Genomic DNA, 19,199 nt, shown 5'->3' on the forward strand with positions numbered 1-19,199 from the left:
AAAACCCACATGTCGTGCATGAGAAACCAATGCACCCACAACGAGAGACTGTTCGGTGCGGATTTTGGTCTAGTGGCACCATCGGCCGCCGTATGAAAGAATGAAGAAAGAGCCGTCGTAACCGTCGATGGCGAACGCCACCGAGAAATGTTGGTTAATTGTTTCTTTGGCGAAATTGATGCTGAGAACTTAGCCGACATTTGGCTTCAACAGGATGGCGCTACGTGCCCTACAACGACAGCCACGATCAATTGTTTGCGCCGCATCTTCGGACAGCGAATAATCAGCAGAAATGGTGATGTGAATTGGCCTTCAAGAAGCTGCGATTTGACGTTTGTTTAAACTTTCAACTCTAGGTGCGTGGCTTGTCTTGTTCTCTCGGAATGTTAGACTCGTTTGAATTGCGCGACAACGAAGCGTCTTGGTGTCATTTTCCTTTCCAGGCTTCATGCAGCTAAAGAAGTGGGTAGAAGAAATGTAAAACCACGCCCCTGAAATTTAAAATTTTAAGAATAAATATACCAACAAATATAGATCTTCTATCCATTGATTTTGATTGAGCAGTTTGATTGTCAACAAAACACAGTAAAATTAAACATTAATTGCTATTATCATAACTTGTTTGTTTTGTCCAGCTGTAATGAATTCAATGACCTGCACCGACAAATCCCAAAATTTAATTTGTTTTTCGAGCCGTGGTCTGGTAGAATTTCGGTTCACCTCCGGCCGAAGGCATTCCTTGATCAATATGATACACGATCACATACCAAAACACAAGTCTTGTCTGCGAACCTCACAACCATCAACTTGTAGTAGGTAGTTTGAAGTACCATTCCGGTTTTGTATGAAATTGCGATAGGCCACGGAATGAAGTAGCAGAACGCGCGTACAAAGAGTTTGCGTGGGTTAAAACCGCGGCCGCTCGAAGGTATAAAAAGATCTTTGAATAACATCCTTCGGTCACACATCCCACATAGATGCGTATTTTGCTGGCACACTCCAAAGACATGGCCATACTAGTCTCAACCCTCCCCAACCGACAATGTCGTGACAACGCTGAAATTAGCATTTTGAGTAGGAGGTTTCAACTTTCGAAACTGAGTGTCATATTTCTTAGTCAACATATGTGGATGGTTGTCAACATAAATATGTGGAAAAAGCTACGATAGCTGTAAAAATTATAAAGCATTATTTGGGAATACGTTTGTTAGTTTGACGAACTGTTAGTTTAAACTGAATAAAATTTATTTGCATCTTCAATATTGATTGGGTTTTTTTTTATTTTAGAACGACCGACTGAGCCGCTAATTCGATAATATAAGGCTGGGGAAAAAGTAATCGACGTTTTTCACGATAGATACCTTCAGTGATCGATATCTCAGAAGTATCGATATTACAGTTTCAAGTTTTGGCTCATTTTAAAGCTGATACCTTATACTTAAAAAGATGCTCTCACTGTTTATTGTTTGTTCCATTCGTTTGTGAGTTACAGGATGTAAACAATGGAAGTAACCAAAGAGAAAAATGGGTATATTTTACAATTTTTGTTTGAAAAAGGTGAAAATTCAAGCTAGGGCGCTAAAATTTTGCTTGGTGTTCATGGTGCCGATACTCTTACAGCTATTTTTTTATTTATTTCTTAAATATCTAACGACATTTACAGATGAAATTTTGGTTTCGTTGACCCGTTTCAGTTATTTTTTATGTTAAAGCCTAGACAGACACGTCATCGAAAATGTCGATAAAACCACAGAAATAATCAAAGTTGATCGGCATTTTAGTAATCAGAGCATCGGCCAAGAGCTAAAGATCAATCATCGAACAGTTTAAAGCCATTTGCGTAAAGCTAGATTCACAAAGAATCTCGATGTTTGAACGCCACCCTATTTACACCAAAAAACATGATGGCTCGAATTTCCATCGGCGCAATGTTGGCCAAACGGAATGAAATCCACCCATTTCTTGAACGGACGGATACTGGGGATGAGGAATGGGGTACATACGACAATACTGTGTGAAAATGATCGAGCTCTAAGCATGGTTAAGTAGCTTAACCGGTGGTCAAACCAGGACTTACGGCCAAGAAGGATCTACTGGGTGGGACTTGAAAGGAATAATTTACTATGAGTTGCTCCCGTGCAGCCAAATACTAAATTCAGACCTATATTGTCAATAACTGCACCATTCGAACCTAGCAATTGCCCAGAGATAACCAGAATCGGTCAACGGAAGAGGTTTTGTGGTGGAACACGAAACGAAATGTTACGCACGTCTTTAGTGACTCGCCAGAAAGTCCAGGAGCTTGGATGGAAAGTTTTAATGCATCCACCTTATAGTCCGGACCTTGCACCAAGCTTTTGACACCTTTTTCGCGCATTACAAAATTTCCTGAGTGATGAAAAACTGAAATCAAAAAAGGATTGTGAAAAAATATTACTCGAGTTTTTCGTCAATAAGCCTAATTTCAAAAGACAACAAATTTTCCAACAAAACGGTACATTTTTTACGCAAATAGGACAGTTGGAAGCACCTCAAATAAAGTTTTGAAGTACACGCAAAAAACGTCGATACTGTACTGTACGGCTATTAAGATAAATGAAAAAGTTGTTGCCTAATTGGTGGAATCAGAACGTCAAGCTCAGAACTTATCATACCAATCTTCTTCTTCTTATTTGGCGCTACCGCATATTCCCTTAAAATGAGCACTGTGTTCTGCTGACGTTACCGTGCTACAAAAACTTCTTCCTGATTTATTGAAATCATGTCAATGTTGTAATGAAATCATACAACCGTGAAATATTGTAAACTATAGCGCCTGTGTATCGACAACTCAGAATATGGTGCTGGCAATTCGATGGTTACGAAATTGTAGTTCTTGACCAAATTTGAACTTCTGTTTCAGCTTACGCTCAGTTCGTCTCGAACAGTTACATCCCGAAAATCTTTTTCCTTATTCAACTCGACGATACTATCCGAATATAACCATTTCTCATTTTTGCAATAACGACATCTTGGGAACACATGGGATTCGTTTGAAAAAAAAATCCGTATTATACCATAAAACGGCTTAAAGCAATCAAGCCGCAGAACTTTTGGCTATATTCAGCATTCGACGAAGAAGACTAACGTTCTGATTCAATCAATCAGGTCACCGTTTTATCAAGTACCTTATAGAATACGCCAGGCAAACTTATCTCTCAACTCACTATCGGGGTACAGGTTAAGCGTTAGTCGCGTTTCAGTGATTTACCATGTTTGTATGTTTTGGATGTCAAACAAATAAGCCAAATTTTTCAATGAATATCTACGTCTACTCTTTCATAAGTAGGCAGAGTGTTGAGAATCATTTCCTGGTTATTTCAGCGATTATTCCAACCGTGTGCGATTAACACCTTCGTCAATACAGAGACTAAACGTCATCGCATTCAACTTTGCGAACTAAACTGAGCTCCAAGAAATAAGTACGCAACTTTGAGAGATACAATATGTTCAATCACAGATTTTCTATAAAAAATATGTGTTTGGTGTAAAGAACTTTTAATTCCTTAATCTACCTTGGACATAACGAAATTCACTAATTAATTCATTAAAATTTCACAAATTCATTAATTAATTTAATTATTATTATTATAAAAATAGACAGAGTCGTTTTAAGCATAAACATAAGATTTTTACACTTCATTTATTACACTTTCAGGTTTAGGCTCAAGTTTAGAAATAACGTCTTTCGCATAAATAGCGATTAATAGGTGTAGCGATACACAGGCGCTCTCTAGATCTACGAGGGCTGATCAATAATTTTCGCGACATTTGAATTTTCACGGGCTACGTATATCCGATTTTCGATTTTTTTGTGGAGTTAGGTTACTACACATGTCAGTAACTTATGGTGAAAAGTTCGGCCATTTAGAGTAATCAGTCAATTTTTGACAGCTGTTTTGCTTGGAAGTGTTTTGGCTCATCGTCGATTTTTGTGTACTTCAAAAGTAATTGATAACGAAGCTGTAATTTGAGTTTTTGCAAGCTCAGCAGCAATTTGCAAGCCAAGACCGCCCAGCGGTTGTAGCGCCGAAGAAAGAAAGAAAGAAAAGAAGATTAGTTTATTCATGAATATCTGTTTTGTCCCTTTTAAAGTAATCTCCATCAGATATCATACACTTGTGGCAGCGGCCAATCCTCGAAGCACTTCAAAAAAATGATGCGCTCATAGTCCGTGTTGTCGGAGCCAATCTTCGCATTGAAGTCGCCCATCAGGATCTTGATGTCACCCTTTGGAATCCTGTTCGGGACGGCATTTAGTTGGCTGTAGTACATCTCTTTTTCCTGCGGGTCGGCAACGTTGGTTGGCGCGTAGCATTGGATTATCGTCAGGTTTCGTACACGGGTCCTGAATCTGGCGATGATCACCCTGTCGTTAATAGGTTCCCACCGTAGCAATGCCGCTTTTCGTTTTACCCCTTTCATCAACTCTTGCACCGTTTTCTTGGTCGCTTTCTTTGCTGCAAAACGCCAGTTTTTTTTTAAATTTCATCTCACTAACAACTGTTTTAAGAGTTTTTTGAAGTTCCACTTGACGATTGCCCAATATTTTTCGATTTGGTGGAGCTCTGGTATGTTGGGGGGGTTCATGTCTTTGGGCACCACCTGGACATTGTTTGCGGCATACCACTCCATGGCATTGTTCGTATAATTACAAGATGCTAAATTTAGCCAAAATAGAAAAGAACCTTTGTACTTTTTTAGGAAAATCAAAGGTGTTTATTTAGGAACTACAGGACATACATTTTCTGGTTGATGGTCCCGAACGCGATGTAAATGCCACTTTTTAAACCATAGGAACAGATAGCCTGCATACGAGATATTTCTTTGTGAATTTCGACAGCTATATGTCCTTGCAAATCTCTCCTATATTTTCTCTTTCAGTTGCACTATAGTACTCCTGTTCAGGAAGCTGTTTAAAGTTTGCTTTGACGTAGGTTTCATTATCCTGCACTACGCAGAAAATTTCGTCAGCATCTTTATGCACAGATTCCGCGATCGTTTTCTGGCCGACATGTTTTGCTTATCGTCACGATTTGGAGTCACTACTTTCTTCTAGAATGCTAGACTAGATCGTATTTGAGTTCATCGCACGGTTGAAAACGAAACTTCTAGCTTGCTTGCGACATCTCCAACGGAGAGTTTGGGATTCCGCTTGAAACAACTGATCGTCCGTTTCGTCGTTTTCGGGGTCTTCTGTTTCCGACTTCCACCTGATCCAGCCTTTATGACTGTCGTCAAACGTTCTCCAAACACTTTTAATATTAGGTCTAGGTGTTAATTCGTGCGGTTTACAATACATGGCACTGCTCACTAAGTATAACGAATATTTTTGAAATGAAATATGTGTTTGACAGCTACTGTCATTACGCATCTAACGCAGTATATGTTTTTTTGCTAAAGTGCAAACAACACCTTTTATAAGCATTTGAACATGTCAAGTTTTGTTCCTTGTAGAGTAGTTTTGCGGGGAGTACTTTTTCATTACTGTTTGCACGGCAGCAAAAGGGGTTCTTGTACCGAATCGTCACTGGTTATGAAAAGGGGAGTTATTACAAGAATCCTAAACGCAAAAAACCCTGCATACAGCTTGGTGAACCAGGGCCACCGCAACTAAAGCAAAATATTCCTTGCGCAAAGGTTATGCTGTGCATATGGTGGGATATGAAAGGTGTGATATACTTTGAGCTTTTAAAACCTTACTAAATTGTTGAAGGACAATCCCATAAACCACAATTAATCCATTTGAAGTAAAGCTTTGGCCATGAAACGACGGAAATGGGATAAAAGACATGATAAGCTGATTTTTAAAAAGGCAAAACTCGATCCCACATCGCAAAACCGGTCAAAACCTATCTCGAAAATGTCGGATGGGAACTATTAACCCCCCCGCGCTATTCACCAGATGTTGCTCTTTCTGACTAGTATTTGTTCCGTTACATGAGTAACGATTTGGCAGCACAGCGGTTCTTCTCTTATGAAGGTATAGAAAAATGGGTCTCTGACTGGATCGCTGATAAGGATAAGAATTTCTATCGACACGGAATCGAGGAATTACCCGAAAGATGGGAGAAAGTCGTCGCTAACGACGGGCAATACTTTCAATAAGTTAGTTATACGTTATGTTGTTGTAATTAGGTTATAAATATTGAATAAAAACCGCACGAATTAACACCTAGACCTAATACATTGGTGACCGTTGGTTTGGCCACATTCAACAATTTCGCTAACTTGACGTGCGAATAATTCGGTTTTTTTTCGCCGACGGTGCAAAGTTTTGAGACGATGCTCCTCTTGTTTCGACGCCATTTCCACAAATGAAGGCCAAATGTCAAAATCGAATAATACGTTCATACAATCATTTTTAGACAAAAATATCTTTAAAATGAGAGGTGTGCAGGGTTTTTTGATGCACTGTGACAAATACTGCGGCAAGTTGAAGTTCACTCGTTTTTGTCCGTCCGAACACCCTTTATAGCAGAAGAGGGTTCGTCATTCTCTTTTCAATTTAATACGACACATAGTGTGTAAGTCCTGCAAGACTTCCTATATTATATGCTTTTTCTACTTTATCCATTTTATATCATAAATTCCGTTTCAATTTTTCTATTATTATTTCACAGTTCACGGATTTGGGCGTTGTAACGTCGATTGAAGCGAATCATAAGCAGTTAGAAACTGCTCGAAAGGGTCAGGAAGTATGCATCAAGATTGAACCGATTCCGGGTGAAACCCCCAAAATGTTTGGACGTCACTTCGACGAAACTGATTTACTAGTTAGCAAGGTAAGTAGTAAACCCATTATTCTTTCGTATGTACGAAAAGAAAGAATGTTTAAAGAATGTATCATTGAAGCGCATCTTTTCAGAAAACTGATGATGACAAGTCCCACCTCTTACCCCTGCATAGGTTTGAGAAGGACGGATTTATCTATAGATAATTACAAAATAACAAAAAAAAATCTGCGAGAGGGGGCATGGGAGCAAACTCTCCAGAACCATGGCATCTAGCTTTACTCCTTTCAAACAACGGTCGCCATCCCTTAAAGTGTTAGACCATGACAATGCATGACGTCCCCCACTTAAAAGAGAGGGTCCGCTCTCCGGAGTGCAGAAGATTTCTCTTGTTCTGTTTACACCTCCAGTTACCATTGGTTGATAATGTGGTGCCACTTTCAAGCAAAAGCTAATCATCTGCTTTTAGCTAATTGACACCAACGATTCTATTCATACAGAATGTCCACCACTTCCTCATTAACGTGCCCGTGTCTCAAATCTATCTGGTCACTTTCATTATAATAATAATTATTATTTTTGTATATGCATTTTCTCAATTATTGACCCCCGCTGATAAAGCAGTCGGTAACGCTCTTCGCTGTCAGCGCAGCTGGCCGTGGTTCGAATCCCGGGATCGGTTGTAACTCAACCGGCCATGGTTTCGATTCCCGATACCGGCGTGACAGGGGGGTTGGCGCGGGGCTAACAATCCCGTCCGTAAAAATTAAATGTTACAGAAGAGCATCAGAGAGATTACCATTAGTCTCTGGTGCAGGCCAAGACTGCTCAGCGGTTGTAGCGCCAAAAAGCAGATTTTCTCAATTTTTTTAATCTTATGATCATCATAATCAATGCTTATGATGACAAGCACAGTCTCGACAGATATTGCTCCACAAGATCCAAGGTTTGACAAACACAACATGTAACATATAACGTAACTACTGTTTTTGTTAAAGTTAAACGCAAGTTGAACGACTTCTCTTGTGTATGCGGAGCACAAACGCTTGAATTCCCGCTTGAACTTGAGTGTGCGGCTTTGGTGATGTGCTTCGGCATGCTATTGTACCATTGTACCCCCTTGAAGAACAGGGAATTACAGGCGTTTGCTGACAAATAGTTTGATAGTCTCGGATCCCCTGCTCTGCGAGTACGGTAGCGGTGAACGTTTGACCCCACGACTATCCGTTCTCTCAAGTACAATGGCACAATCCCTTTCACAATTTTATATACAAACATTGCCGTTTGGTACGCGATTCTCTGCCTAACTGACATCCACTGTAAAATATCTAGCATGATAATAGAAGAAGTGTAACGACTACAACCCAAAACTAGCCTCATAATTCTGTTCTGCAGCCTCTACAGCCTTTGAAGCTGTGTTTTGTTTCGAAGGAATAAAATGGAGGCACAAAAATCAAAGCGGGGTGACACTATTGACTTGTATAATTGAACTTTCGCGAAAAATTTAGATTGCTGCTCAACCTACATATCACTCCACACTTCTTTGCCACTTTTGAGGTAATATAATCTAAGTGTGGCCCAAACTTCATTCTATCATCCAAAATTACTCCCAGATATTTCATCTCGGAAACTCTATCGATAGGTTCCTGGTTGATGACAATAGACAGCCGGATGTCAGTTGACTTCGCTGACAAGATCATGTACTTAGTTTTCTTGACATTCAAAGCCAACTTTTTGTACTTCAACCAGCTATCTAAAGCCAGCAAATCGCTGTTCATTAGTGTCTCAGCCTGTTTTATGTCTTTTTTAGAGACAAATAATACTGTATCATCTGCGAAAAGATTGATATCACAATATTTTAAAACACTTTTCAAGTCATTTATATACATGATAAATAACAGTGGCCCAAGAACACTGCCTTGCGGCACCCCAAGGGTGTTTTCAATAGAGTCCGAACAGTGGTTCCCGAAAACTGTTCTTTGTGTTCTGTTCTGTAAATAATCGGCAAACCATTTTAGCTCAGTACCCATAACACCAAACCTTTTTATAGTTTCCATTAGCAAAGGTCTCGATATTGTCTCAAACGCTCTCTTAAGGTCCAAGAAGACAGCAATAGTCGGTTGTTTCCGCTCCATTAAATTCCAGAAATTCAAAATTGATATGTAGGGAAACAGAAAAACTTCATGAAAATGTTGAACAAGGAGCTTTCAATTTAAACCATACCTTACTTTGTTTTTATCATATACTAGCAGTTCCCGGCGCGCGTCGCTGCGCCTCATTTCATCCATATTTCTCGATTGGGAGGCGTTTCAGAAGACTTCTTGGTGACGTATCCGATCAGCTTCCCTTTTCGCTTCCCGTTACTTCTACTTTTCAAACGATCAGGCTTCCCGGTGACGTATTCGTTCAGTTTCCCTTCCCGCTTCCGTTACTCCTCCGTTTCCCGGTGACATATCGGATCGGCTTCCCGTTGGATACATGTCAAAACTCGCACCACCTGAGTTTGGCTCAAATTGCTTGTAAATTATCCGAGCTTTGCTGACATTAACTCAGATTTTGTATGGGAGACCCCCTTTGTAAAGAGGGGAGGGGTTTCAAACATTCACCAGAACATTTCCCCTTCCCCAAAACTCCCACCTGCCGAATTTGGTTCAATGTACTCGACAACAACCCGAATTATGCTGAATTGTATGTTACGTATGTATAGGAGCATCGATGGTTTGGTATTTTTTAGTTCAAACCTTGCTTTCAAAATACCCCAGGCACAATAGTCCAACGGATTGGCATCCGGAGATTTTGGTGGCCATTGTGCGGTGGAAATGAAGCGAGGAACCTCATTTTTTAACCATTCTTGGGTGGCGCGTGCTGAGTGCGATGGTGCTGAGTCCTGTTGGAATGTCCAAGGTCTGCGACCGAAATGTTTGCGTGCCCTAGGCTCCAATACACTCTTCAGAATATTTTGCGATAATATTCGGCATTTATTTTGACGCCACGGTCGATTAATACGAGCGGATAGCGACCATCGGCTGTTATGGCGGCCCACACCCCCACCATGGCCGGCGCTTGAGTTCTGGTGGCCAACCGAAGGTGTAAATTTTCAGCTGACCTCTCTGGCAAGTAAACACGATCATTTTATTTGTTTACAAACTGCTGGATAACGAATGGTTTCTCATCGGAGAAAACCAAATTCGCCAGTTCACCACTTGCGGCCAAGCGAAGCAAGTCTTTGGCTCTTTCGAGTGTAACTTTTTTTTGTGCATCGGTAAGATCTTGCACTTTTTGGAACTTCAATGGCTTTAGTTCAAGCTCATTTTGCAATATTTGCCGAATGGCATACTGCGATATGTTCAGCGCACGAGCCATTTTTCGGCCACTGCGACACGGATTTCGATGAAGTCGCTTCTTCACTTTTCGAACCATTTCTGGTGATGTTGCTGTTTTTTTTCGTCCACTTCCTTGACGTCAGGCTACGCTACCAGTATCACTGTAACGAGCGATGGTACGAGACACAAAAGATTTATTAACATTTAAATGCTGGAGGGCTCTAAAGATAGCCACTTGTGGTTTTCCAGCCAAATATTGGTTGCAGTTTTTTAATCTCACCCTGTAGGTTAAACAACGTTTGGCTTGCAACGTAATTCATTGTCTAAACCGTTTCGTTATTGTTATTTTTTTCGTTACAGATTTCTCGTCAAAGTATTGATGCGTGCAAAGACTACTTCCGCGATGATCTTCTAAAATCCGACTGGACATTAATGGTGGAATTAAAAAAAACCTTCCAGATACTGTAACTGGTGTATTCAAAAACATCTTTTCGTCATTAAATAGAAAATCCTTTTTCCATAAAAGGGTCGACTTATGGTAGTACGGCCGCCCGTTACCTACTTTATTTCAATATTATATCACATCTGTTTTTTTCGCATACCACCTTGATCAAAAAAGTTTCTTGTTTGTTTTTACATTGGGTGATATCTGTTTATTATTACAAATCGATACTGTCTCCATTAAAGTATTCCACATCGACTGCAACGCATTTATGCCAACGACCTCAATTGATGTAGTCCTCAAAACATTTTTGAAACTCGATGTTTGTTATCTTCATTAGGGTCATCCTCGATTTTTGCATTATCTCCTATCGGCTGCTGAAAAGCATTCTCTCAAGGGTTTTTTGATTTCATTAAACAGATAGAAGTTACGGCTGATCAAAACCGGTGAATTCGGTGGTTTTTGGATGGTGTTCGTATCATTTTTAGCTAAAACCTCGCGGATAATTATGGTATTGTGCGATGGTACGTTATCGTGGCACTTTGTCAAAGTTTGTTCATTGAGTTTCGATGTCGATAGCCTGTCGCTGCCCTCATCATCAGCGATGGATGTACGACGTTTTCCGAACCGTTCGTGCCATTCGAAACCTGCTATTTTCTTTGAAGCATCTTTCTGGAAACACTTTCCCAACATTTTCAAGGTTTGTGTACCTTTGTAATCGTTTTTAATACAAAATGTAATTGAATCTCGTTGTCGTTCAATCATATAAAAACAAAATGTCTCAACTGATGATGAAATAATGCTGTATTTTGGTGGGAGTATCAATTACAATTGAGCAACGAAACGAAAATAAAGACAGCCGAGTGCTAGGAGCGCCAGAAGGCGATCATTCAGAGAACTTTTTGATCAAGGTATTATCATTATCTATTTATTTTATTTTTTATTTATGATTAGCTCTCCGGGCCAGTGGCTTAATCAAGTCAGCTATCAATACTACATTACAGAGGCCCCTGCGCTTACATCAATAGCGGTTGTGCGAATTCGATAACGGAAGCTGTCAAGTGACGCGTTGAAGTCGAAGTTCTTATAGTTAGTCGAAGTTCTTATATTAAATTGTCTGGACGCAAACGTTAAGCCCGATCCAACGTAACGATGCATCGTAGCCAAAGTGGAGCTACGATGCAAGTTATGTTTCTTTCGATGTGAAACGCAGATCGAAACGCACGGTTCGGCTGTTAGGACAAGACTAATTTATTTTCTTACATTTTGTTCCTGATTTCCCTATGTACCGGTTTATCTTATCTATTGTGAACGAAAGACCCGTTGATTATCGCCCGTAAGAACCCGTTGTTGGCGATGAGTGATGTTCTGATAGATGTCGAACCATGTCGGTACCTGTTGGTGTCGTTTGTTGTACCTGTTCGTGTTGACTCAGAGAACAGGACTGCGCTTGCTGTATCGCCGTTATCAGCAGTTGTTCGTTTCGTCGCTATTGGTTTCGTTGTAACTAGCGAGGCAAGCGTGAACTTGGAAAACTTGCCGTAACTTGCATCGTTTACGATTTGCAATCACAGCCATTAAAGTAATCTCTGCCTTGTCTGCCTTGGCATTGTGCGTTTTGGTTAAAAATAAAAAAAATAGAGTTTAGTTTGTATAAATCATTCTCGCGGCCTCCGGTGGCGATCACCTTGCCGTCGTGGTTGATGACTGTGCATCCTTTTTGTTTAAATACTACTGTGTGGCCTTGATCGGTAATTTTCCTCACTGATAGCAAGTTAACAGCCAAACCTGGTACGAAATCGACGTTTTTAACTTCGACTGTATTTCTATTCCAGGTTGGTCTTAGCACTGCAGATCCTTCCGCGACTATATCCATGCGTTCTTTATTAGCTGCATATACGAGGTGTGATCAATAATTTTCGCGACATTTGAATTTTCTCGGGCTACGTATATCCGATTTTCGATTTTTTTGTGGAGTTAGGTTGCTACACATGTCAGTAACTTATGGTGAAAAGTTCGGCCATTTTGAGTAATCAGTCAATTTTTGACAGCTGTTTTGCTTGGACGTGTTTTGGCTCATCGTCGATTTTTGTGTACTCCAAAAGTAATTGACCACGAAGCTGTAATTTGAGTTTTGGAAAAGAAAAAACAGAAAAAGTCACAGGGGGCCAGATCTAGAGAATACGGTAGCTTTGGCATCATTAGTGTGTTGTTTTGGCCAAAAATTCGCGCAGAAACCACGATGTGTGAGGAGGGGCGCGACAACCAATTTTGGGTTTCCCACAAATCCGGGCATTTGTAACGGATTGCTTCGGCGAATTGCGCATAACTTGCAGGAAATATTCTTTATTGACCGTTCTATCCTTTGGCAACAACTCATGATGCACCACGACCCTGCAATCGAAGAAAATGTAAGCAAAACTGTTCACATTCGACCAAACTTGGCTTTTGACGTTCACATCTTCTCGGCCTCTGAAAATTTTGAACCACCGATAAGCAATGCTTTTGGTCTTAAAAGCTTCACCATAAGCCACAGCAACATTTCGATTGCGTCCGAGCTCTTAATTTCGTTTTTCACACAAATTTGATAAAGATTCTTTGCCATCCATTTTTTGGAAGAGACAAAAATCGACGATGAGCCAAAACACGTCCAAGCAAAACAGCTGTCAAAAATTGACTGATTACTCAAAATGGCCGAACTTTTCACCATAAGTCACTGACATGTGTAGCAACCTAACGCCACAAAAAATCGAAAATCGGATATACGTAGCCCGAGAAAATTCAAATGTCGCGAAAATTATTGATCACACCTCGTATAGTACCTTTTGTTTCTCTGAACTTACTGAGCATCGTTTTGTTATTGGTGAGTTATTTTACACATCCTGAATCGAAGAACCAATCTTTGTCGTTTGTTGTATCTGGTATCGACAGCACTGTGCACAAAGCGTCCTTTCTTTTTTTCGGAGCACTTTGTTGCATTGGTTCTTGTGATCGGCAATATTTCGCTATGTGGCCTAATTTCCCACATCGGTGACATGTCCAGAGCGATGAGTTGAAGAGTCCAGAGCGGATTAGTGCATAGCGCGTAAAGAGCTTCTGAACTCGTTCTAGCCGGGCAATTGTCGACTCGAAGTGAGGACACCAGATAACCGAGGCAAACTCCAGAATCGATCGGACGATACAGCAATAAATAGTTTTAAGACATACGGGGTCCCGAAACGCCCTAGTCATACGTATGAGTAGTCCTAGTTGCTTCCACGCTCTTGTTGTCAGGCTATCGATGTGTTCCTGGAACGTCAGCCGGTTGTCCAAGATCACGCCTGAATCCCTAACCAGCTCAACCCTAGTTATTTAATTGCCGCAGATCTCGTAATTCCAGAGGATTGGACTCCTACTTCTGCTGAAGCTGACGGTTTGACACTTGGTAAAGCCCGGTCCACACGCTACGATGCATCGTTTCAGATCAAAAATCTGAAGCGTCGAGCACTAATTTCGGACCAATTTCCATACATGTGTGCGTGTGCTGATGGTGGATAGACATGTGTGCGTGTGTTGATGGTGGTTTGGCATGTTGTTTTGAATGTTTTTATAGCAAAAGTTTAACGTGAGAATAATGGCTTCACTTTAAAAGCCATTTCCTCGACCACTGGGACTGATAAGTACTCTTGGTACGTTCTATTTTTTATTTTTAACCGAAACGCACAATGCCAAGACAGACCAATACAGTGTTACTTCCATGGCTGTGATTGCAAATCGTAAACGATGCGTCGTAGCGTGTGGACGTTCCACTTTGGCTACGATGCATCTTTAGGATGCGTCTGAAAGCACGCATCGTAACGATGCATCATAGCGTGTGGACCGGGCTTAAGACAGTCTCTGGTGTCAGTGATCTCGCAAAAAAGCCTAGCATCGTCTGCGTATAGTGGTAGTCTGGAGTTACTGATAGAGTTTGGAAGGTCGTTGATGAACAAGTTATACAAGAGGGGACCTAGGTTTACTGCCTTGGGGCACACCTGATGAACTGGTGAAGTGTTTTGAACTTTCTGTGGCGAGTTTTACGTGGTACTGTCTACCGGTCAGATATGAACGGAACCAATTTATCATGACTTCCGTAAGCCCAAGTTTACTGAGTTTAGCTAACAGAAGTTCGTTAGTTCGAATCATTATCGAATAATATAATTTTATTGATTGCTCCTTTTTTATGTTACCTTGTGCTGAAATGGATGTAGATTTTAAAAGCAAAAAGCCACCAAATACCTAACTAAAAATTGCAAAGACCAGAAAGAAATCGTTTCAGCGTTTCGGTGCATATTCTGAAAGTCTTGTTGAATCAAGTACAATCTTGGCCTACAAGAAAGATCCTTCCGTCACTCGCGGTGGAGCGTATTCGTCCACCATTTCACCATGAGGCGTATACGCTTCACGCCAGTAAATAAGGTTGTCGTACAGTGCGTACAGCTCGCTGGTATAGCGAATTCTCCATTGTCCCTCCTCAGCGAAATAGTTGGCTGCTAACACTACAGCGCGAATCTCCTCAGTTATGTCATTGTTGTTGCTAATCTTTGATCGTGCTCAATCCCTGTGTAGGCTTGAGCTACATCGGAGAGCCGTTGACCTATGATGTCTATGTCATCAGCATAGGCCAGGATCTGGTTGGACTTGAAGTAAATGGTCCCTGAGGTCTCCACTTCCGAGTGGCTCGCTCCAGCACGATGTTGAATAGGAGGCAGGCTAGGGCTATCGCCTTGGCGCAAGCACTTGGTGGTAGCAAAGGGATTGGATACCTTTCCATCCACCTTCACCTGACTTGTGACGTTGGTCATGGTCATTCTAACAAGTCTGGTAAGTTTGGCCGGTATTCCGAAACTAGTCATGGTCCCATAAAATTTTACTCTGGCTATGCTATCGTACGCGCCCTGGAAATCGATGAAAAGGTGATAAGTGTTCTGACTGTACTCATTCATCTTTTCCAGGCTCTGCCGCATGGTGAAGATCGGACTTTAAAGTTGACACTTCACACTTTCAAAAATACTCTGTATGTTCTAAAAATGTTTTGTATGTTCTTTTCGATTGTGAATTACAGGGTGTGTCATGGAAGTCGACAAAGACAAAATTAGGTACATTTTACAGTTTTTCATTGACAAAGGCGAAAATTGTGCATGCTGTTTTTATGATGCCGATACTGTAACAGCTAGTTGCGAGAAATTGTTGTTTCGTCGACTCGTTTCAGTTATTTTTAATGATAAGATGTACCTCGCACAGGCAGACCCGTAATTATCAAAGTTCAAGTGCTTCCGTATGGCTAAACACTAACTTTAGATATTAACTGTCACAGACCAGAAACGGCCAGAATTGACCAACAGAAGAGGCGTTGTTTTCCATCAGGACAACGCAATGCAACGTCTATAGCGTTTCGCCACAAACTCCGGGAGCTTTGTTGGGAAGTTTTAATGCACCCATCGTATAGTCCGGACCTTCCACCAAGCGGTTAATATCTTTTTCGCGCACTGCAAAACTTCCTTAGTGATAAGAAATTGAGATCAAAAAAGGATTGTGAAAATAGACTGCTAAAGCTTTTCGCCAATAACGATCAATACTTCTACAAGAGAGGCATTTTGAAGCTAAGCTACCTGTAAAAAGGCATCAAATTTTCCAACAACACGGTGCATATTTAACCCAAATCGGACCATCAGAAATATCTTAAGGAATGTTTTAAATTTCACTAAAAAATAATGGATTACTTTTTGACAGCCTTTTGTTTTTATTGTCATATGTTGTTTGCTGCTGTCTCCAAAAACAACCGATCTTCTCTGGTACCAAATTCAGAAGTTGCGTTTCCGGTTGTGACAACGAAGCTTCATACACTGCATACAAAGTCATGTGGATTGCATCCGTTGGGCGGCATGTCTCACTTTGCAACCTAAATGGCATGTGCTCGTGCCGAGAATCACTAATTGAAGGTTCACTGAGGGAATCACTTGCATACTACAGTAAGTTTCTTAAGTTGACAATAGTTATTGGTTTATAATTTCTAACAAATACAAAAAAACGTTTGTTTACGTTCGTTTACGTTCACCCGCAATTCCATTTGTTTATACTTAAATGTATAATTTTGTTTTGAATGCAAAATATATCAGCGATTGCAATATACCTATTTATGGTATACCATAACGGGGCGAAAGTACCCACTATTGTTGTGTACAGGAAAATTGCTTATAGTAACTTCCAGTCTTTATTTACAAAAGACAAACAAGACAAGAATATAGATTGTATTAAGAAATGAATTTATAGACATATTACAAAACACCTAATTGTTTAAACAATGTCGCTCTCAATTTCTACATTGGTAAAATTTTCTCTGTGTACTCTTTCCTTTCCATATACTTATTTGCATACATTGCAAATATTTGACCATTTGACAACATTTGCATACAGAAACCGCTTCCGCTTCGTGTAGTTTTTGCCTTTAAGTCTGAAACTCTGAAGCAAATTCTTCTGCTAATCTAAACATATAGTCTATCCGTGAAATAATTTTTTTATGTAGTGTAAATCTACTACCGGTGATAGGAGTAGTTAGTAACTCTCGTCGTTGGCACGTAACTGGTCTGGGTTCCCTAGACCGGCGTGACAAGGGGTTAGCGAGGGACCAACAAACCCGCTCGTAAAACCATAACTTTACAGTGACCAACTGAGATTAATATTGTCTCTGTTGCAGGCCAAGTCCGCTCGGCGGTTGTGGCCGAATAAGAAGAAGAAATTTTGTACAGCAATGTTGAGAAACGTGCCATGCCGTTAGTTTCCTCTTGTTCTCGTTTATTGTTGTAAGCAACGAAATATTTTTAGATCTTAATTTTAACGCTTTGGAGTTCTTTGGGAACACTTGTAAAAAAATGATTGATTATTACAATTCTACCCTTCATGGTATACGATTTAAGAAGTTTCCTTGCGACAAATTCGCTTATGGGAGTTTATGCATTACGAGCCTCGTCTTTTCTTAAACACGGAAAGTCGCTTACCATCTATTCTCTTTTTTCGGTTTTTTGTTCTCGCTTCGCCAGTAGTTATTCATGTTAGATAGGGTTTTTTTTTAAGTCAGCTATTAGGTGTATGCGTTGAAATCCATCGTTTTGTTACCAAATTGAATCGTTTATTGTTCAAAACTCTTAACAAACTGTTCACTCAAAGTACTGTCCGTCGCTAGCCACTACTTTTTGCCATCTTTGTGGCAATTGTCGGATTCCATCGCGGAAGAATACCTTATCTTTCAAGGCAATCCACCTATCAACGAAGTTTTTACATTCTTCATACGAAGTGAACCGCTCCTCAGCCAATCCAAGTGCCATTGATCTAAAGAGATAATAATCGGAAGGAGCCAGGTCTGGGGAATACAGCGGAGGGGTTAGGACCTCCCATTTCAGCATTTGAAGATATGTTTTTACCGGTTGCGCGACATTCGGCCGAGCATTGTCGTCCTGCAGAATGATCTTATCATGCCTTTGGCCATATTCTGGCCGTTTCTCCTTCAATGCTCAGCTCAAACGCATTAGTTGGAGTCGGTAGCGGACCGGTAATTGTTTCATTTGGCTGCAGCAGCTCATAATAAATTCCGCCACGCTGATCCCACGCCACGCAGAGCAGAAGCTTGGCTCCATGGAAATTCTACTTGGTCGTCGATGTTGTCGCATGACCAGGGTATCCATACGATTTTTTGCGCTTGGGATTATCATAATGAATCCACTTTTCATCGCCAGTAACTACTCGATGCAAAAAACCTTTGCGGGTGTGTCGTTGGAGCAGTTGTTCACTCATGTGTACTAGGTCTATGCAGCGAAAACCAGACTGTTAAAAAGATGGCTACCTGTCGATTGGGACTTCCCAGTTTAGCGGTTCATTCATCATTACCTTGTTTTGACATCAGGTAAATGAGTACAGGTCGAAAAATAAATTATTTCGATGTGCAACCCATCATTGAAAGGGTTAAACTATGTCAACTTTTGTGCCTGAAAAAGACGTTTAGCGGGGATTATTATTTTTCTGCTCCTCTTGAAGAAAGCTGCTTCGGAATCGCACCAAATGCTTGTCGGAACTTGTGTTTGGAAGATCGCAGTGCTTTAAGTGGTTTACAAAATTCCAAAATGGCGATTTCGACTTTACAAAAAAAAGCGTCCAAGGACTCCAAAAAACGGACTTTCTGATGGGGCAGAAAGGTGTGGTGTTTCACAAGCTCCTAAAACCTGATGGAAACGTTAATTCCGATCGCTACTGACAACAAATGATCAATTTGAACCATGCATTGATCGAAAACGACCAAAAAGCAATTCTAGTGGTTTTCAATGGAGGCGCCTGGTGGCCCGTGGCCTGAGGCTTCCATGTCCCCAAAAAACAAAACAGTTTCAGGAAACTATCAAATCACTTGGATGGGAGCTGCTATCCCTCCCCGCTTTATTGAGCAGACTTGGCTCTTTCCGAATATCATTCATTTTCATCGATGGGACACGTATTGGCTGAGTAGCCATTCGTTTTTCTTTGAGGAAGTCAAAATGGAATGACTTATTGGTTTACTTAAAAAGTCGAAAAATTCTTTCGTCTGGGAATCCATGATTAAGTAGAGAGATAAGAGAAATGTATAGCTAGCGATTGCACATACTTCGAATAAAATAT

General features: G+C 40.7%; 1 protein-coding gene across 1 annotated transcript in view; it reads left to right on the plus strand.

Moving 5' to 3' along the window:
• Positions 1-10,594, plus strand: part of LOC128268595 (eukaryotic translation initiation factor 5B) — a 41,141-nt gene extending 30,547 nt beyond the window's left edge. The window contains exons 8-9 of the mRNA XM_053005723.1: positions 6,663-6,824; positions 10,457-10,594. Of these exons, the coding sequence (XP_052861683.1) occupies positions 6,663-6,824; positions 10,457-10,564 (270 nt within the window). The 3' untranslated portion in view covers positions 10,565-10,594. The remainder of the gene's footprint in view (positions 1-6,662; positions 6,825-10,456) is intronic.
• Positions 10,595-19,199: the final 8,605 nt, after the last annotated feature.

This window comes from Anopheles cruzii, chromosome 2 (assembly GCF_943734635.1).
Source record: "Anopheles cruzii chromosome 2, idAnoCruzAS_RS32_06, whole genome shotgun sequence".
In the NCBI taxonomy this organism is placed as follows: domain Eukaryota; kingdom Metazoa; phylum Arthropoda; class Insecta; order Diptera; family Culicidae; genus Anopheles; species Anopheles cruzii.